This window comes from Gopherus flavomarginatus, chromosome 12 (genome assembly GCF_025201925.1).
Source record: "Gopherus flavomarginatus isolate rGopFla2 chromosome 12, rGopFla2.mat.asm, whole genome shotgun sequence".
In the NCBI taxonomy this organism is placed as follows: domain Eukaryota; kingdom Metazoa; phylum Chordata; order Testudines; family Testudinidae; genus Gopherus; species Gopherus flavomarginatus.
In genome coordinates this window covers 46,596,708-46,617,682 of record NC_066628.1, presented here as the reverse complement: position 1 = coordinate 46,617,682, position 20,975 = coordinate 46,596,708, and the positions used below count along the sequence as shown (strand labels likewise).

General features: G+C 42.5%; 1 protein-coding gene across 1 annotated transcript in view; it reads left to right on the top strand.

Annotated features, from left to right (window-relative positions):
• Window positions 1-20,975, top strand: part of LOC127033216 (ABC-type organic anion transporter ABCA8-like) — a 57,530-nt gene that overhangs the window by 29,667 nt on the left and 6,888 nt on the right. The window contains exons 19-33 of the mRNA XM_050921003.1: window positions 1,918-2,119; window positions 4,679-4,848; window positions 6,007-6,134; window positions 6,777-6,914; window positions 8,030-8,140; window positions 8,585-8,758; window positions 9,444-9,557; window positions 9,973-10,089; window positions 11,600-11,683; window positions 13,323-13,414; window positions 13,559-13,679; window positions 15,342-15,459; window positions 16,175-16,266; window positions 18,580-18,758; window positions 19,830-19,905. Coding sequence (XP_050776960.1) covers window positions 1,918-2,119; window positions 4,679-4,848; window positions 6,007-6,134; window positions 6,777-6,914; window positions 8,030-8,140; window positions 8,585-8,758; window positions 9,444-9,557; window positions 9,973-10,089; window positions 11,600-11,683; window positions 13,323-13,414; window positions 13,559-13,679; window positions 15,342-15,459; window positions 16,175-16,266; window positions 18,580-18,758; window positions 19,830-19,905 — 1,916 coding nt within the window. The remainder of the gene's footprint in view (window positions 1-1,917; window positions 2,120-4,678; window positions 4,849-6,006; window positions 6,135-6,776; window positions 6,915-8,029; window positions 8,141-8,584; window positions 8,759-9,443; window positions 9,558-9,972; window positions 10,090-11,599; window positions 11,684-13,322; window positions 13,415-13,558; window positions 13,680-15,341; window positions 15,460-16,174; window positions 16,267-18,579; window positions 18,759-19,829; window positions 19,906-20,975) is intronic.

Sequence of the window (20,975 nt, the reverse complement as noted above, 5' to 3'; positions counted from 1 at the left end):
ACTAGTGTCAGACACACATGCTGATGTGACTCATCAGCACTGCAACTTAGTAATAGTTTGATATGTCCTGTAAGACTAAAAGTTTGAAACTTCAGCCTCTGAGTTGAGTACCCATTTCCAAACACAGCATCCAAATATCCATTTAGGGTCCTACTCTGACTTGAGAACTTAGATCAGGAGCATAATTTGTTATAGAGGGCAGTGGCACCTTTCCCAAACGTTGGTTTGCCTCCCCCAGCCCCCCCGAATTTTCATAGGTTGATATGGTCAACTTTTTCCCCCTCCCACACCTTTGCAGGATAGAATATAATCTCATATAATGTTCTACATGTGGGCACAACTATGCCCCCCCCCAAGAGTTTTTCTGAAATTACTCCCCAGACTCAGATCCAGGATCGGGTGCCTTAACTTAAATGCTTACATTTGAAAACAGAGTTTTGCACAGTGAAGTGTATCCCCTGCACAGGTGCTGTTGCTACCATAGGGAAGGGGCTTTTGGTTCCAAAATGAGTCTAAGACTTGACTCCAGTTCCTCAAGGTATGTCTACACTGCAATAAAACACCAGCAGCTAGTCTGTCAGCTGACTTGGGCTTGCAGGGCTCAGGTTGTGGGGCTATAGAATTGCAGTGCAACCTAGGCTTTAAGACCCATCCTGTGATGGGAGAGGGTTCCAGAGACCAGGCTTCAGTGAACATCTACCCTGCAATGTTACAGCCCCAAGCCAGCTTCTTGCGTTATTGCAATGTAGACATACCCTCAGAGTTTTCCATGGTTGGGGATGTATTAGGATTTCTTACAAGGTAGAACAAAGCTAGCTCCTTTTCACAAGGTCCTGAGACAGAAATTGAATTTAAATATGGTAAAAAATTGATATATGAATCTATTGGCCATGGAGGAAATACAGATTATAAATCTTGGTGTCCCGCTGATTCTGAGCTGCATTACAAACAATTGATGTAACTGCTTAATATTTTCACTCTTTATTTTTTGCAATTTGCAGTGAAAAATGACACACATGATCCTGTAACTTGCTTCTGACTCTGCCTGTGAGATGCTGAGCATCCTCAGCTTCCATTGGCATCAATGGGAGCTGATGCACTTAGCACCCACAGAAGTGGCCTAGTCAAACCAGACATTTCCCCATATGCCTAAACTTCATTAAATGCAGCATTTTGCTAGGTAGATTTAACAGAGGAAATGTCTGTCTAACCCAGGGGTTCTCAAACTGGGGGTCGTGACCCCTCTGGGGGGTCGTGAGGTTATTACATTGGGGGGTCACGAGTTGTCAGTCTCCACCCTAAACCCCGCTTTTCCTTCAGCATTTATAATGGTGTTAAATATATAAACAACTGTTTCTAATTTACAATGGGGGTCGCACTCAGAGGTTTGCTATGTGAAAAGGATCACCAGCACAAAAGTCTGAGAACTACAGGATCAATAGCACTTTCTTGTCCTCAAACTCAAAACTGAGCCGTAATTTAACCAAAATGTCTGTTGATGTCACATAATTGAAATGCAAATGAGGCCTAGCCCACTCTGTCATTTCCCCTGGCTCGCTAGCAGTTACTCTCTGCCCCGTGGAGCCTCTGTCCATCCGGAGTTCTCAAGCAGCTCTGGGTCACTCATCTCCCATTGCATCAACAGGTGTCAGTAATGAGTTTTTTAGGTCTTCTAGCCACTGGACTTAAGCATATATTGTCCCACGGTTAATCAATAGTGACTGAATTTGTAATATGTGGCAATGAGATGCAGATTAAGTCAATTTGTTTGATAAATCATTCCCCTCCTACCCTGTTTATTTGTAATCTGAGATTGATTCCATGTTGCTCTTCAGCGAAGCTAAAAGAAAAGAACTGTGTTCCAAACACCCCATGACAAGGAGTAGGCTTTAACTAGCCAATTTTCTTTGCTCCTAGATTATGGTGTTTTCAGTGAGGAGCAGGCAGAAGAGGAAAGAGACACCTTCTCTCCCCATGAGTTGAAGCAAAGTCTCCTGTCACTCTCAGACACTGGAAAGGCGACTGTAAGAGGCAGAGCCCTCTGGAGACAGCAAGTCTGTGCCCTGGCAAGAATTCGCTTCTTAAAGCTAAAGCATGAGAGTCAAGCTATTAGGTCCATGTAAGTGCCAGAGTGTATCTGATCCTATATATGAAAAGCAAAAGCAAACTCAGACTGAACCTGGCAAAAAAAAAAAAAAAAAAAAAACTGAAAAAGTTTCTCACTGGTATTTATTTTGTCTGTCAGCACTCAAAATAACTTGCAGATTAAACAGCGAATTCACCATAAATAACAAGAAGCAGCTGAAACAACTTTTCAGCTCATGGCACCTTCACGAAGCGATACCCTTGGCTGTAACACTGTTTCTGTCTGCCTGTTATTTTCTGTGGCTTTGCTATTCCACAGGAGACTTTCTTACAGCTTTGCAAATGAAATGTAATTTGGGGATTTGTTCTTTGGATTCCCTTGTGCTCAGGTATTGTAGTAAGGTCACTGTATCAAAATGTACCAGCCATCTTGATCCCAAGGAAACAAGAGGATTACTTACTGAGTGAGAAAGCTCTAGCTCTCTCCATACCAGGAATGTGAGCGTTAATCAGCACAGTCAGGAAACAGCTTGGGCCTGTTAGCTGTCTGGAAGCAACTAAACAGAGGTCTGAGCCAACAGAAAGGGGTACTTTGAATATGTGTGAGAAGCAGAATCATGTAAACCCTGCAAATTTCACTGTAATCTCACTTTGGCTTGAGAAGCTTTGCTTAAAGATTTGTGTTTAGGAGCATGTGTGTTTTTCATACCACCCTCCAGGAAGAAGAGTTTAGAAACTATTTTCAACCTATTAATTTTTTTTTCAGTTTTCCCTTAAGAGAGAGAGGGTTCAAAACACAAAGACTTTCTTGTTATTTTAGTAGGGCAGCTAAACCAGTCTTCCAAGAAGTTTCAGAGACTATGTGTATCTCACCAGGAGAAGGAAGTCACCCCAGATCCTGTACTCTTCTGCATCTTGCTTTACTTTACTGAGGAACCATGCCTAAGAGATAGGGACCTCAGGTGCAGGAAGGGAAGTGATCTTTGGGAAGGTAATAAAGGGAAGTGAAATCCCTTCCTGAGCCTTTGCCTTGGGTCCCAAGACTATGTCTCCCTGATGCTAGGCAGATGGGAGCTCTGCTTCCCTCCCAGACACCAACTGACCAAATGCAGAGTGGCCCTATTGGACTCGCACGAGTTTTAAAATTGCTACAGTAGATTCACCAGTCTAGGCAGAGGAGAGACTGTGCATGTGGTTTGGCCCGTTTGACTTAGACATCATTTTAATTAGAAACAGGCCAAACCAAAATCATAAATCACCAAACCCCAGATATGTATCTGGATCTGAACTTTGAGGCCTGAGCACATCTTTGATAATATAATTCTTTATTAAGGCTGAATCTGGTTTGTCCTTTGAAAGGACAATCGCAGTTCTTGAGACTGTATTGTTAGAGCTGGTTGAAAATTTTCCTGCTGAACATTTTGTCATTGGAAAATGTCATTTCATCAGAATCGAAACTTTCCATGGGCACGTGTCAGATTGTATGAAATTTTGTTTTGCGGGGCCAAAACCCCTCACCAAAATAAAGCATTTAAAAATGCTCCGCTTTGACATTTTTGGAATGGAACATTTTACTTTTCTCTTTCAGAATGCCCTTTTGTTTTGAAAGTTGCCTTTATATTGTATTATGAATAATAAGGAAATCAAAAGGAAACATTTACTCCAAAACAACTTTTTGAAAATATTTTGTGGGAAATTTCAAAATTGAACATTTTGCTCCCATTTGGAATGAAAACAAAATTTGAAATGACTGAATTTCCTGTGAAATAGACATTCTGGTTTCTCCCACAGCTCCACTTATTCTCATAATTGTTTGAGGGAAAGAAGCAACACCAATGGGATAACATAAGTAGATACCAGGTTCTTAAATGACAGAGCTAATATAGGGAGAAATGAGTCTGATACCAGGTCTGTGAAGAGTGGTGGCCCCAGCAGGGTGAAGGGCAGCAGCTTCTGAGGTTCTGGCTGCCGGTCGCCAAAGTGGCAGCTAGAAGTCGCTATACCTGGCAGTGTCTTTTTCTGTAATCTGCCTAGGCAGCCACATGGTCCAGTAAGAATGTGGGGTAGCCATATTAGAAGAATTTCTTGTCACCCACCATAGAAATTTTCAAAGCTCCCCTCTTTCCCCAGGGCTTTGTCATTTGTCTCTGGACACAGTCCCAAATTCTTACCTGTATGCCATCCTCAGCCTCTTCCCCCCCCCCCCAACCTCCTGCCATCCTTCCCCATGGCACCTCTCCCCATCTTCTGCTCTGATTTTGCTCACTGTCCCCGCAAGCATGGTTTATGTTTGCTCACCAGAGCACTTGATTGCCTGAAGCTTCTCCCTGCCACGCATACCTCTGGGTTGAAGAAATGATAGGCAGAGACTGGGCACTGTCTTAAAGGTTTGTGATCCTTCCACATCCCTGAGTTGCATGGCTAGACTTTTAGCTCTAAGAAGTCTGCAGGTTTGTGAAAATCAGTTGGTCTGATGCCAAAAACATGGTGATAAGAGAGTATAAGCATCTTATTTTGATTTTCTAGCCAACTTGGCACCATGGATTAATAAATGGATGTATATTTTAACTCATCGCCTACTCTTCCATTTTAGATTACTGGTGTGTGGTCTTCTTATAGTGCCTTGCCTGATCTTCAAGATAATAATTGATGAAGACACTGTTGCCCATACGATGAAGGTTTCACCTCAGATGTATTTTCTCCAACCTGGACAGCAGCACTACCGAACCCGTCACACCAGCTTATTGGTCCTCAATGATACAGGTGAGAAAAATGAAATTAAGAATGTCAATGTTGGAATCTACAACAGAGTACATTGTAAATGTCCTGTTGATTTTTTTTTCATTTAAAGAAACAGACAAAACCAGTACAGAGTTGCAAAGTATATTCCAGCACTAAATCCCAGAGCATCTTAATAGTGGTTTCCTGAATAATTCATACAAGATCATTTTATTAATTAGTTTAGACCAGAACAACATTGATTGTTTGCACACCGCTTTGAAAATGTAAAGTGTTATAATCAGAATCACTTGTAATCCACTATTAAATGGCTGTGGCATTTGCCATGATATCCATATCTTGCTGCATGAATCATCTCCAGATTTTTTTTAAATAATGTTTCTAACCCTCATGGTTCTAAAGTAAACCTTGGAAACCTGAATCAAGTGTAAGCTGTGGAGAGCAGACTGACTTTAATACCAAAAGAAACAAAATGGGCAACAACTCTGCTGATTAATGGTTCAATTAATGTTTCAGAATATTTCATTTCATAATATTCTGAGATTTCAAGTTTTCATTGTGATTTGAGACAAAAAGCAAATTTCAAAATCTCGGAATTTCCATCCTGTAGGAAATGAGATTTTTTTTACCGGCTTTATTTCTCACCATGCCAACTTCCTGATTATTTTGTGCAGCAAAGTAGTTTTTGCTAAGAAATACCTTCCTATTAAAAGATCAGACCAAGCCCCCCTTTCAGAAATCCATCACTTGAAAAAACATTAGATGTGTAAACCTAGTGATATGAAAGAATTTCAAAGAGCTTCTCTCCAGACTTTTAGCTTGGATTCATTCATAGATTCTAGGACTGGAAGGGACCTCGAGAGGTCATCGAGTCCAGTCCCCTCCTCTCATGGCAGGACCAAATACTGTCTAGACCATCCCTGATAGACATTTATCTAACCTACTCTTAAATATCTCCAGAGATGGAGATTCCACAACCTCCCTAGGCAATTTATTCCAGTAGACCTTATTAAAGTGACATTAGAATTTTATTAGGAATGGTCCTAAGCTACATAATTCAGATATGGACACAGAATTTCTCACAGACTAGGGTGTTTGGATGGGATCTTCATTTTGATTTTATCATTCTTGTGCTTTTACTATAAAAGAACCATATAAGTTTTGCTTTCTCTAATTTGTTAGGTTCAGACATTGAGGACTTCATCCATGCTGTGAAAAGTCAGAATATAATGTTGGAAGTAGCTAATGGGAAAAACATCTCAGATGGTCAAGAATACAATGGGGCTATTAAAGTATCACTTGTAGACAAGGTAAATGAAACCAAGTATATATGACATTCTGTAAAACTTTACAACTCAAAAACCGCTGATGGAAAATGTTATCGTTCTTTATTATTATTAGAGGTGGATTCAAGCAGCAAACTTTGGATCTAACCTATCCTATAGTTGGGAGACTTGTTTTTACTTTAGCTCATTATACAGAAATGTGTCTGAAATGAAATCCAGATCTAGAGCTTACATCCAAACTTTGGCAACATCCAGGTCAAGGGGTTGGTTTATGCGCATCTCTAATTTATATGGTACCATGAATGTACATGATATTTTCTACAGTAGTACAAAGAAAAAGGTCTCTACCTCAAAAAATAGATTAAAGAGGATTTTGTTAAAAGAGCAATTTGAAGAATAATAAATTTAAAAAATCCTTGTTTGGGTTTTAAGCTAGCAAACGTAGCTGGTATCATGAAAGTTTCATGGAGCAAGGTCAACATACAACAATACTAGGGATATGGGGGTTTTTTAACTGTAAAATCTGGGCCAAATTCTATGCTCACTTACAGTGACGGAATAAACTGAGGGAAAAATTTAACCCCTCTGCTTTTTTCAATCCAATTTCCTCAGCGAGCTAAAGTCTAGTTTTTAGCATGAAGACTGACTAATCTTTCATTTCTTCAGCATTTCAGATTTTCTATGATGTGCCATGTCAAGAGAATCAATTGTTTTCCAGTGCTTATGAACATCATTAGCAATGCATTACTAAGAAACTTAAATTCCACTAGGCAAATTCAAGTCACAACTAGGATGCGCCCTATGGTATGTATTTGACATTCTGCCCAAGATTTTCAAAATTGATTTGTTATTTTGGAAACCTCAATTTTTGGATGCCCAACTTGAGAACCCTTGAAGAAGCCTGATTTTGAGAGAGTGCTGAGCACTCATCCTCTGAAAATTAGGCTTCTTTAAAGGGTCTCAAGGTGAGCACCCAAAAATGGAGGCACTCAGAGCCACCAGTCACGTCTGAAAATCTTGCCACTACGTGTCCCCATGTTCTCTTTTGTATACAATTTGAGGTCCCTTTCACCTATTCTCTTTTCCAAACTAAATGATACTCACTCTTTCATTCTCTAGTCATGCATACAATCAGTCTCTTCCAGACATTCTTGTCATCATCTTGCCTTTTTGCTGAATTTTCGGTCTGTGCTGTTATATATTCCTTGAGATGAGGGGACCCAAACTGTACACCTCATTTCTTACAAATGCAAACCTGCTTTTTACAGGTGGTGATACCGTTATGGTTTCATAGAAATTAGAGCTAGAAAAGAACTGCTAGGTTATGTTATCCAGACAGTGTGGGGCAAGTCTTTAAGTTAAGCCATTCCCATCTCTACCACAGCCAGTGGCAAATTGTTTCCACCTGCACATTTTCTAATGATTTGTCAAGTCTGGAGAGATGAATGGCCATTCCATCTCTATGTACGTTAGCCTCTGTGCTTGGGAAATTTCTGCTGGAGGGTGTGTGGATTCTAGGGTGGGGGGGAGGGTAATTATTTCCCAAGAGATGAGTTCTTCCAGTCCCCTAATCATTTTTATTCTTCTCTGCATTTGTTTCAATTTGCGTCCATCCCCCTCTCTTGTGGCTTCCAGAACTGAATGCAATATTGCAGGATTGGTCTGTAGAGAAGTGGCATTGGCTGTCACCTCTGTGAGTGCCTTGCAGAAAGGGGGGCTTTGAGGTTGCATAGACATGATGCCTCTGCAGCTGCAATTTCAAGCCAGATGTTTGTAAAGCCACTAGGATGCTTTTGTTTCTTCTGCTGTATGTTGACATTATTTAAAATCTGTTCTATTATTATTATTTATAGGCATTACATAAGCACCCACGACCATTGTATGAAAGCATATTGCCATTTTTGCTTACTGTTTTTTAGATGTCATCTGAGCATGAAATGAGATTACTTTGGCATTCCATTATTTTCATGTCTGTTTTAGCTTCTGGTTTTGCACCTCATTTTGCAATGAGCAGCATAGGTGATTACAAGGTAAGAATGGATACTTTGGGTAGGCTGGGTTTCTTGTTTTTAACAGTAGATCATTGCTTTTTCACATCTTGTAAAGATCTATGGAGAAATCCAACCATGTCAGTGTTGTTTCCCAACTGGAAAAACTATGTGTGTGTGTGCGCTCGAGCGCTATTCTTCTGACTTCTCCCATTAGTTCTAATCCTACGAACACTTATGCACATACTTCATGTGAGTTGTAAGATTGATTTCAGTGAGACTACATAAGCAGTCAAAGCTAAGGATGTGTTTGCAGCATCAGAGCCATAATTTGGATTATCCAACCTCATATCCCCTCCCGTAACAGAATTTTAAACAAGTATTTTTATTTTTCAATATCTATTTTTCCAGAATGTATTTCCCATTCCATCTCATTCAGTGTAACTATTTGACAATTGAGTGACTGCCTTCTCTTTCCTTTCCCAGATAAAAGCTCACTCCCAGCTGTGGACTTCAGGCATGCTCCCTTCAGCATATTGGTGTGGCCAGGCTCTGGTGGACATTCCTCTCTGCTCTGTTCTTCTCTTCACAATGACTGGGATTATGTTTTTAATTAGTTATGAAGATAGTCTGACTCCTGAAATATTAGCCTTACCTTTGGTAAATTTCCTGTTAATAAACTATGTGGAAAATTCATCTTCAACAATAAAATAACTGGGGAAAATTGAGGTCTGACTTTTTAAAAATGTTATCCAAATACTCTAGGTTCTTGAATATCTTTCACCATCCTGGTATCGGAGCACCTGTTTTCTATTCTGAACTTTGGGAGGCTTGAAATCTTCATTAATGGACATAGCAAGCGCTGACCTTAGAGAAAAGTTTAACACTCTAAGAAATCCGTGCCACCTCACTTTGTCAGTTGTCAAATTGACTGTCTTTTTCTGGAGAATCTCAATCCTAGAATTACAGCAACGGTGTTGTACAGGAGAACAGTGCTATATCAGGAAAGAGAGAGGGAGAAATGTGCCCATCACCTGGCTATATAAGCCTGATTTTTCACTGCACATTATCATAAGTTTGTCACTTTTTTTCAGGACAAATTTCAACATACATGTTCAGAAGGGATAAATAGCTGTCCAGTCTTAGCATGTTATTGGGTTTTCAGTTTGCAAGGAAGCTGTGTTCACTAAGGTAGCATCCTTTCCCAGCTCCAATTTCACTATAGTTAGGGTTAGATAGCACAAATGTTCCATCAAAAATGTCTGTGATACCATTTTTATCGTCTAATTTTGTGTTACTTATTGTGTGCGTTGGCATGATGCTCATTCTGATTCTCTCCATTCAGGTTGCGTCTATATTTGGCTACGCAGCATCCATTGTTGTCCTCACTTACGTGATCTCTTTTGCTTTTCGCAAAAGGAAAAGCTACAGTGACCTTTGGTCTTTTATCTTTATATTTGTAAGTACATGAATGGTTTGGGGGGGCGCGTGTCATAGTGTCATTGAAGATCAGATTTTATCATAGTGACAATTACAGATGGATCAAACAGAAAAAAAATCAGAGAACATAATTCCGGGATGAAATCCCCACTTTTGTTCAGCTTGTTATAAGGATAGGTGCCAATTTCAAAATTTGGACCTGGATCTCCCTTTAGATTTCAGATTCAGAGGTTAAGAGGAGCTCCTGCTTCCCACTTGTCTAGCATCTGAGCAGGACATTCCATAACTGCTAAGATACCTGCAGTTGGAGCATGCTCACTGGGGCAATGCTCTCAAGCTGATATCTTTAGAGAAGCAAAATTACATATATATAATTTTCTCTTCAAGTGGACTAATGAGTGTGTTGCTTTTTTTTTTTGTGTGTGGCTTTCTAGGTTTCTTTCATGCTTAATGCAATTACTTATGCAACCAATAAGGCCTTCATCACGACCATCCTCACTGCCTTGATTCCTTTCTATACGTTAGCTGGCTGTATAAGAATAATTGTGCAGGTGCGTGTGGAACATAACAAACTCCAGCCATAATAAACTTTTTTTCTAGTTTTGATTTGAAAAAGTTGAAACCAAACCTAAAAAAAAACCAAAGAGGTCAGATGAGTTGTTTGTAGCACACTGCCAGGTGCAGTCTTGCTAAATATGATACCTTGGGTTAAAATTTCACACCAGTGCCATGATTCCTACCAATAATAGTTACCAAAATTCCCAACTCTACTGCATGATGAAATGCCACTTTGCATCTATAGAAAACTACTCACATGACAAAATATTGATCCAAACAGCATATGATGGATGCAGCATTGCAGTTATTCACTGGGAAGATGGAACCAAATATGTAGGCCAAATCCTAAGCCGTGCTGAGCATCTTTAATTTCCCTGGACTGCAGTGGGAATTTGCAGGTGCTCAGCCTGTCTTTGGAATTGGCTTTGTGGTGGTATTTTGTATCTATGAGCACTCTCCCCAAATGTAAGCCCTATGCCAGTGACTGTAGTGGACTAGTGAAGGTCTGGTGCAGAGTTGAAGGCAAGGAGGCAGCTGGCTAAGGAGCTGCACAGGTTGTTTTCCCAAGGGGTCAATATGGAAGTGGAGTACGTGAGGGACTGTAATGAGAGGAAGGGACAGAGCCAGAAATCAATGTGGAAGAGGAAGGTGGATGGGGAGGAGTCAGGGAAGCAGTATGTCACATCTGCCTGGAGAAGAATGAGGCAGGAGAAGAAGTGAGATTGGAGAAGGGTTGAAAATGGCAGGAGAGGAGAAATCTAGTGGCTCTATGATGGTCCTTTGGAGATGACACTGGGAAAGGGCTGTGAGAAGAGTGCCACCATCAGAGAGGGCAGCTGCAGACAGAGATGGAGGGAGATATAGGGACTGTGGATGGTGGGCATTCCAGAAAGATCAGGGGAGAGAGGGTAAATTGAGGATGGGGGAAAGTTAGAGGTGAAGAGACTGGCAGAGTGGATGGAGGTGATGGCAGCAAATGATGAGGATGAAGGGAAAAGCAAGGCTTGGGGAAGGGTTGCTGGATGCAAGAAAAAGAAGGCAAAGGAGCAGTGGAAGGTAGGCTGAGAGTCTAGTGGGGGTAAGAAAAGGTAGGAGATGGATGTGGGAGGGAGAACATAACAGTGGTGGGAGGAAAACAGGAAGCAAGAGGGTTAAGATGTAGGAGAAGATGGAGGATGTGGTGGAAGTGGGAGGTTCAGGGATGTATCACCTCGATCTCTTATTGAGTTATAGGACCGAGTCCAATCATACCAAACCAATGAAGTGCCAAGTAATTGTGCAGCCAAATGATAAACTGTAAAGCCCCTTTGAAACAGAGGTCTAGGAAGGTCCCATATGCTCTCCCTAACAATGCCATAAGCATTGCGGTGAGCTTATATGTGTTTAAACACAGAGGGATACATTCAATCTTATCTTACATTCAAAGGATGTAGGTTTTCACTTTTACTCTATGCTGGAAAATGTTGCTGTTCATAATCTATACATTGTTTTATCCTTACGCAGGTGTCATCAGACCATGCATTTGCCCTCTGGGAAGAAGATGAAGAAATGATGCTGAGCAGATTACACTTGCTAGCTAGCTTGGCAGTAAGAACCAATTTCCATTTCTAAGATGATGTGAAGTTTTCCTGTTTTCAACCCCCACCTCTTGCTGAATGGAGTTTCGTTGCAGACAATTTCTCACACTGCTGCTCTGAGATTTTAAAAAAGAAAAGAAAAGATGCTCTGCCCAGTGCTGTGATGTGCTGAGCCCTTTCAACCCCCCGCATTGACTTCAGGGGGAATTGAGGGCTCAACATCTCACTGGTAAGGAGGGGCCATCCACTCCAGCTACCTGAGGGGGGACAGTACAAGGGTTACCGTCCTTCACAGCATTGGGCATGCGTATACCTTTGTGCATCTGCAACTCTCTGAAGGCTCTCCCCTCACTCCTGCATCATAGAATCATAGAATATCAGGGTTGGAAGTGACCTCAGGAGATCATCTAGTCCAACTCCCTGCTCAAAACAGGACCAAGACCAAATAAATCATCCCAGCCTGGCCTTAAAAACCTCCAAGGCTGGAGATTCCACCACCTCCCTAGGTAACCCACTCAGTGCTTCACCACCCTCCTAGTGAAATAGTGTTTCCTAATATCCAACCTAGACTTCCTCCCCGCACCCCTGCAACTTGAGGCCATTGCTCCTTGTTCTGTCATCTGCCACCACTAAGAACAGCTAAGCTCCATCCTCTTTGGAACCCCCCTTCAGATAGTTGAAGGCTGCTATCAAATCCCCCCTCACTCTTCTCTTCTGCAGACTAAACAAGCCCAGTTCCCTCAGCCTCTCCTCGTATGTCATGTGCCCTAGCTCCCTGATCATTTTCATTGCCCTCCGCTGGACTCTCTCCAATTTGTACACATCTTTTCTGTAGTGGGGGGCCCAAAACTGGACGCAATACTCCAGATGTGGCCTCACCAGTGCCGAATAGAGGGGAATAATCACTTCCCTCGATGCAGCTCAATATGCCATTAGCCTTCTTGGCAACAAGGGCACACTGCTGACTCATATCCAGCTTCTCATCCACTGTAATCCCCAGGTCTTTTTCTGCAGAACTGCTGCTTAGCCAGTCAGTCCCCAGCCTGTAGCAGTGCATAGGATTCTTCCATCCTAAGTGCAGGACTCTGCACTTAACCTTGTTGAACCTCATCAGATTTCTTTCAGACCAATCTTCCAATTTGTCTAGGTCACTCTGGACTCTATCCCTACCCTCCAGTATATCTACCCTCAGTTTAGTGCAAACTTGCTGAGGGTGCATTCCATCCGATCATTCAGATAATTAATAAAGACGTTGAAAAAAAACATAGCATCTTCCTGCTTCCCACCACTATCTCCATTTCCCTATCCTTGCTACCTTGGTAGAACTGATTTCACCTCCCAAGTGAGTGCCTTAACCACTGAGCTATAATCCATCCTCGCTCTCTCTGGCAAGACAACAAGGGCACACTGAGTCAATGTCAGAGCCAGTATTAGATCTGGGTTGTTCCTGCTCTGTCCTGTGTGCCCATCACTAGGCCATGCTTCTGTCTTTTTTGCACTCTGTTTATCTTCACACAGGATGCTAAAATCTGAAATTTTAAAAGTAGTATTTGAGTGAAATTCCTGGCTCCACTGAAGTAAATCAGAGTTTCGCCATTGACGTCAATGGATTCAGGCATTTCACACATTGTCTTTTGCTTGTTTTCCAGCCATACCTGCACTGTATTATTTTGATTTTCATTCTGCGATGTCTGGAGTGGAAATACGGAAGAAAAACTACGAGGGAGGATCCAATCTTCAGGTCTGTGCAAAACAGAATCTATACGAATTGAATTGAGCTTCAGGCTGAATTGATCAGGTGTTCATGACACAGGAGCTACATGTGGAAATCTGCCTCTGTATCATATGCTTAAAGGCCTCTGAGTTTGGTTTCTTTTCTCTGTAGAATTTCTCCAAGGAAAGAGATCTTCCGCCAAAACCCTGAAGAGACTGAAGGGGAAGATGAAGATGTTCAAGCTGAAAGAATGAAAGCTGGGAGCGTGATGCCCTGTCAGAACCAGGAAGAGGTAAAAATGAATAAGGAGAATGTGCATCCAACATGAAATCATAGAATCATGGAAATGTAGGACTGGTAGAGACCTCAACTGGTCATCTAGTCCAATCCCCTGTGCCTCAGGCAGGATTGTGTAATAACTAGACTATTCCTGACAGGTGTTTGTCTAACTTGTTCTTTAAAACCTCCAATGACAGAGATTCCACAGCCTCCATAGGCAGTTTGTTCCAGTGCTTAACTACCCTGACACGTAGGAATTTTTTCCTAATGTCCAACCTAAATAATGACAATACATTAATTGGGTAGAGGCATACTGCACATCTCCCCACATTAGCCTGCCAATTTCTATCAAACTCGACCTATGGAATGAGATGGGTGTTTAATCTCTGGCGCTCCTCCATCTTTCTATTAAGATTGCCAATATTGAAGCAAATAGTAATGATTGGCTTTGTGATATAGACACTTGAATACTGGGGGTCACATTCTGATTTCATTTATGCTGGTGGCTCTTTTAAATTTTGCAGACTTCTGTAATAAAACATTTGCTGATGTCGCTCTAACTACAGCGTAATGCATAGCAATTAGCCTCACTTTAAATCTGATTAATCTTCACCAGGCCTTCATTCTGATCCACCAAAGGCGCAGTGCTGTTAAATGCTAGCTCTTTACATATTTCATTTTGCAGTAGAATCATCCATTTCTGCTTTGTTTTTATGCTATGCGAGTCTTCCTTGTCTTCACCCTAGAGCCAGAGTACAAGGGAGCTGCTTAATCTTACTCAAGACTTTTTACACAAAGATACTTCCTGATCATGGGGAAAACACAAGCAAAAGAGAGTTTCTCATGTATTAGCTATTTTCCTCTGGCTGACGTCACTGGCAGGGAGAAGAGATGGTTTCTCCATCCTACTGCCAGATAGGAAGAGCAGGTCAGCCTGTGAATTGGCAGAGCCTCGGCAGCACCTCAAGCTGCTTTGTGCTTAAAGCTGGCCCTGGATCCTGGAAAACACTTAACAGGCTCTTGGTGTCACAAGCAGAGCTAGTCAGGAAATGGGATTATTTGTAGATTTTTTTTGTCAAACAACAGTTTTCATCCAAAAACCAAAAATTATTTGGTTTCCAGTTTTCCAATGAAAAAGTGGAAATATTCAAGAAAATCAGACACTTTCTGTGAAAGTTTTAATTAATTGGAAAGCCCAATTTGCCATCAAAAAGAAGTTTAGATGGAAAATTTTCCACCAGCCATAGTCACAAGCAGTGCTGTCTGGAAAGGGGGATCCCTTCCCAAGAAAAAAATTGCATTTCTGCCAGAAAATCATTCCAGCAGAAAATTCCCAAATGGCTGTAGTCACAAGTGATGTCCATAAGTGATTTTTCAGTAACAAGGTCACCAACCACACAAGCCTCAGAAACTCCCAACTTTTTCTTACCATGTGCATTTTCAGAGCTGGGTGTTGAGCAATAGATAGCTGGTTCTCAAATTGTGCTTAATAAATCCACAAGTCCACATAGATAATAATAATCAACTGTAAATTTTTAAATGTCAGCAGAGGAAGGAAATGAAGAGTTTGTGATATCAAATGAGTTCCAAGGAACAATTTTCTTGATCATCTTTCATTCAGTTCTCAGCTTGGGCCATATCTGCTATACCCATATTTTTGACTTTTGTTCCATAGCGACCAATCCTTAGCGTCAACAGTCTGCGCAAGGAATACAAAGACAAGAAGGTCAGCTCCATTTTTAAGAAAAGGAAGAAAGTTGCCACAAGAAACGTCTCCTTTTGCGTTAAAGAAGGTCAGAACAAACAAGCATTTCACTAGAGGTTTTAAAAACAATGTTATGCATTTTGGTTAATAGAATATTTAGAGCTTGGGAAAGTCACTGGATTAACACCACTGGTAACTGAAGCCTTCTATTTATCAGAGGCACCAAGCATGACAAATCAAGAAATTTTGGGTAGAGGTTTGTTGCAAGGGTCCTCACGTTACCTGGCTAATTTTTCTCAAACCTAATCTATGGAATTAGATGGGTGTGTAATCTCTGGTCTTTCTCTCCATCTCTCTGCTAAGATTGCCAATATTTATGTAAATAGTAATGGCTGATTTTGTAATATAGATACCTCAGTACTGGAGGCCATATTCTGAATTCATTTATGCTGGTGAATCTTTTAAATTTTGCAGACTTCTCCAGACTACTACTAACTGAGGTGGAATTTAAATCAGTGACCCAGGAATGCTTCTCTATCTCATCACCAGTTCAGAGATTTGAGTACATATTTGTATCACCAGCACAAATGGCAGACCATCAAGTGTATCAGTTTCAGGAAACATAAAAGCCTTCTGCACTGTAATCCAAAACATTTGCATGAGACACTAGTCCTGTAGAGAAAAACAGCTGCAATTCTTTGCAAAAATGTCAGATTTCCCTGGTTCTGTTCCCTCTTTCTTGTAGTGATGCACAGTTGCTAGCTGTTCCAGTAGATGGTACTCATCTGCCCATTTTATTCTAGGTGAGGTTTTTGGGCTACTTGGACCCAATGGGGCTGGCAAAAGCACAACTCTAAAGGTGATCATTGGAGACACGTCCCTAACTGCTGGACAGGTAGGAGAAACCTGGGAAAGAGGAGAAGGAGCATTGTCTATTCCGAATACTAACCGAAAGCTGAAAATCCAGGATTATGTCCCAGTCCTATTGAAATCAATGGGAGTATATCTATTGACTTCAATGGATATATCTACACTGCATCTAGAAGCGAGCCTCCCAGCCCATGCCCACAAACTTATGCTCGCGGGACTCAAGCTAGAGCACTAAAAGTAGCCTGGAGGTTGCCCGAGTTCCAGCCTGAGTCGCAGCATCAAAATAACATCTACATGGCTATTGTTAAATTGGGAAGCTAGCTCCCAGATGCAATGTACACATACCCAACTGGGCTAGGATTTCACCCTAAGAGTGCAAAACTTACAATAAACTACTATATATTTGCAATAATGACATCAAAGTCATGCAGCCTTAGTTTCCAAACATTGTCTTACACAGAGGGAAAAGCTTGACTTGTTGGATTTGGGTGCTGCAGCCTAATTGCTACTGTTCTGAGATGTGTTCATTCGTGTTTAATCATTTTTGTTGCTCTTCTCTGGACTTTCTCCATTTTGTCCACCTCTTGGACCTGCTAATGCAGTACAATCTGAGTCAACAATGTAACACTGTGTAGTGCAACTCGGCCGGGGTTTGTCCCTCAGTGGGGCTGTGGGGTATCCCACCGCCTCTCTACCAATAGTCTTAAGCCCGGCCCTAGGTCAGGGCGGGGCAGCAAACACAGAGTCAGTATGCTGGGGCCCTCAGGCAGGGCTGAGCCTCAATAGTAGGTTTTGGCCTCCTCAGGCCAGGGAAAGGGGGAGTCTGCTACCCCTGGAGGGGTGTCAGGGGGGACGCAGGCCCTCCCACTCCACTGCGTCCCAGCCCAGGACCCTAACAGCGGCAGAGACTCGCTGCTGTCAGTGGGGATCCTGGCCGCAACACACTGACATTGGCTCTGGCAGTGCTGCAGCCAGACTGGGGTCGGCAGCCCCCGGGCTACGTCCACTCTTACCCTCGTCGGGTACGTGAGTTGTCGTAGCATCACCAGTGGTCTCAACCACCATCGGTTCCTCTGGGTAAGTGTTCGAGGGTGGGCTCAGCGGCTCCTCGGGGTAGCTGGGAAGAGGCAGGCCCGGCTCTTCCTCGGGGTAGCGGGCGCGGGGCAGACTCGGCCAGTCCTCCTTGGGGTAGCAGGCGCGGGGCAGGCTCGGCCAGTCCTCCTCGGGGTAGCGAGGGCGGGGCAGGCTCGGCTGGCCGGGTGTGAGCTCCAGCTGGCAGCGGCCGCAGACGTCTGGTCCCAGTGGTGGCTGGAATCTTACTGAGCTCTGCAGGTCAGCTTTTATACTTCTGGGTCTGCGCCGTGACCTCTGAGGGGTGGGTGCAGGACCCAGCAGCTCTGCCCACAGCGGGGTTGGGGGAGGTTTGTCCCTCAGCGGGGCTGTGGGGTATCCCACCGCCCCGCTACACACTGTTGCAAAAAAAGCAACTACATCCCTGTATTAGCAAGAATGTTGTAAGCAAGACATGAGAAGTTATTTTTCCGCTCTACTCCGCACTGGTTAGGCCTCAGCTGGAGTATTGTATGCAGTTCTGGGCACCACATTTCAGGAAAGATGTGGACAAATTGGAGGAAGTCCAGAGAAGCCAACAAAAATGATTAAAGGTCTAGAAAACATGACCTATGAAGGAAAATTGAAAAATTTGGGTTCATTTAGTCTAGAGAAGAGAAGACTGAGAGGGGACATAATAGTTTTCAAGTACATAAAAGGTTGTTACAAGGAGGAGGGAGAAAATTTGTTCTCCTTAACCTCTGAGGACAGGACAAGAAGCAATGAGTTGAAATTGCAACAAGGGAAAAAATTCCTAACTGTCAGAGTGGTTAAGCACTGGAATACATTGTCTAGGGAGGTTGTGGAATCTCCATCATTGGAGATTTTTAAGATCAGGTAGGACAAGCACCTGTCAGGGATGGTCTAGTTAATATTTAATACTGCCATGAGTGCAGGAAACTGGATTAGATGACCTCTCAAGGTTCCTTTCATGAACATTGTAAATAATTCCTTCCTATTAGCTTCCCCCTAATCTTATAGCCCCATTCCTTTCACTCCTTCCCCACAACATTACAAAAAGGAGACTGCATTTTACCTCTTTTCCCTGTCTCCCTTCCCTTATTTGTGACCCTGCTGAAGTAGTGGGGCCATATCAGAGCTGAAACCTGCAGAGCCCTCAGCTGGGCCCTTGGTGAGGTCTGCAGATTCCATTATGAAGAAGAGTTTGTAAACAGTGTGAAGAAACACTTGTATCTCTGAGCCCAGAATAAACCGATTGTTTGTGCAGGTGGTGATGAAAGGGGCAGATGCAGCTGCTTCTCAACCAGAAGAGGACACAACCGACTTTCTAGGCTACTGCCCTCAGGAGAACCCTCTCTGGCCAAATCTTACTGTTCAGGAACATCTGGAGGTTTATGCTGCTGTGAAAGGGATGAGGAAAGAAGATGCTGCTGTTACTATCAAACGGTACAGAAATAAAATGATTCCAGCCTCCATGGGGGTGTGGAGGGATGTAATTGTGTTTAATCACTTTTAGCGACCTCTGCTCACATGTTGTCTAAAGCTGTTTCTGGTCCAGCTCCTTTATCACATTTGTGTACCTATGAAATAGAAGAAAATGTGGAGCTCTTTCCCTCCTTGCTCAGGTTAAATGAGATGAGAACAGGGAACATTTAAAAAATCCCTGTAAGGCATTTCATTGGGTACATAGGGCCTAGCTGTGAAAGCTGGAGTTTGCCTGGTCACTTCTCTTTTGGCCACTGGAATGGGAATGACTAGTGTGGAAAATGGCAAAAATGTTTGTACTTAGCAAAAAACTGAGAGGTTTTCTAATGGCTATACAGGAAAATAAGAATTTCAGGGGGGTTCACATTTTAGAATGTTAAGGTTTGGAAATTTCATAATGAAAAATTGGGAAGGGGTTGTTTTTGTTTGTAACTAGTATCAGTTTGTTATTGTTGTTCTAAGTTGTTGTTGTTTGTACTGTAGGAGGGTCCAGGAGCCCCAGGACCAGGGCTTGCTAGTGTTGAAGGGTACACGCAACGTGTATTTTAATTTCTAAGACACATCCAGCGTCTGTGACAAATAGGGGACACAGGAGGAAGGATAGCTGGGTGGATGGTTTTGAGCCAATTACCTTTTAATAAATAAACATGCTAAAAAGTAAATGAGAGGCCATTTATTATCAGCTGACACGAGCATCATGGCTGAGGTCTGAAGAAGGGATTTGAAGGAGGACCGATGGCTTTTACTGGCTAGTTTTGTGGGGGGAGTTCCGTACATAGAGAGCTTTGTAGAAAGGCACGTATGAGAGAAGTGGCTAAATGGGTGACCAAGAATGGCATTGTTGCTGGAGAAGGCTGGGCAGGGAGCGGGAGGATGGAGTGATGCTTTGTGAGATCACAAGGGTGGCTGTAGAAATGATTATGACGTAACAGACAGAGGGGTTCAAGGACAGGAATGAGCAGGTATCCCCTCAAGTGGCTCCGTAGGGAGAGATATGACTGATAGGTTCTTTTCACTTTTTCTACCCATCAGGGTAGTGAATGCTCTGAAAGTTCAGGAGCTTCTTCAAAAACCAGCCAAGAAACTACCGGCAGGAATAAGCAGAAAGGTACGGATTTAGTTCTTTCCTATGTTTTATGTTCTAAAACCCATCACTTCTTAGTGAGAGTTTCCATCTGGACCCTCCCTGAAGGGTTCAGAAGGAAGAATTCAAGTTGTCTTTTCAGGAAGTTTGGGGATCTTTTTCCCTGCTGATGCTTTTGGCTTTGTGGGTATTAAGTCAGTGCTATTGGGTGCTGTCTAGAGTACACAAAAGGCAAATATTTTGCACTTTCTGTAAGTAGAGTTGCCATCTCAGAAGTACAAAAAACTCTGGCATCTGAAATGATTCTGAGCCTATAAAAAGGGACAGCTGGTGGTGTGTACAGATTTCCCAGCACAGCTATCTCAAAAAAGAGACGATCTTGGGAAAACCTGGACAGGTAGCAACTCTATCTATAAGGCAGGGATAAATCAGCCCTGGCAAGGATGGCTCAGTAGTGTCTAGAGATGGGGATGAACCATTCCAGGAAGATCCTTCTCAATCATTCTTTATTTTGGAATGGCAAGTGAAAAGGACTGAGCTGCTTCCAGTTGTATTTGTGTGCATTGCTCTATAGTTGGTTCATCCCTGCTCTGGATTCCTAATTAAAGATGGACCTGAGCCTAAAATTCTGGATCTGAACTTCTATATAGTTCAGGAGTGTTTGAGGTTGAGGTTTTGGGTCAGCCCAGTAGAGAGAGAGAGGGACCATTCATGCAGTTTGGATCTGGATCTGAAGTTCTCCAAAGACCAGGGGTATGAAGAGGAGTGAATTCACAATGATCTCTGGAGTATCTTGGAAAAGGAGAAAGATATGTTACACATTGTTTCTTTAGCAGAGAGTGGGTTACTGTACAGTGTCAGAATCACTGGAGAAGCCTGAATAGATGGTGAAGATGTCATGGGTGACATGGCTGACCTACCCATTCCCTGCAAATTCAGTCAAAGCTTGCTTTCTTCATACCAGTTACACTCACCATATGTTGACAGTCCCTCAAAGTGTATGGCACATTATACAAAAGGGGCTGCCCCCACTAAACCATCTGAGCCATTCTAGCTATGACCTTGCTGAGTGAAAGGCAGTTACTACAAATGAG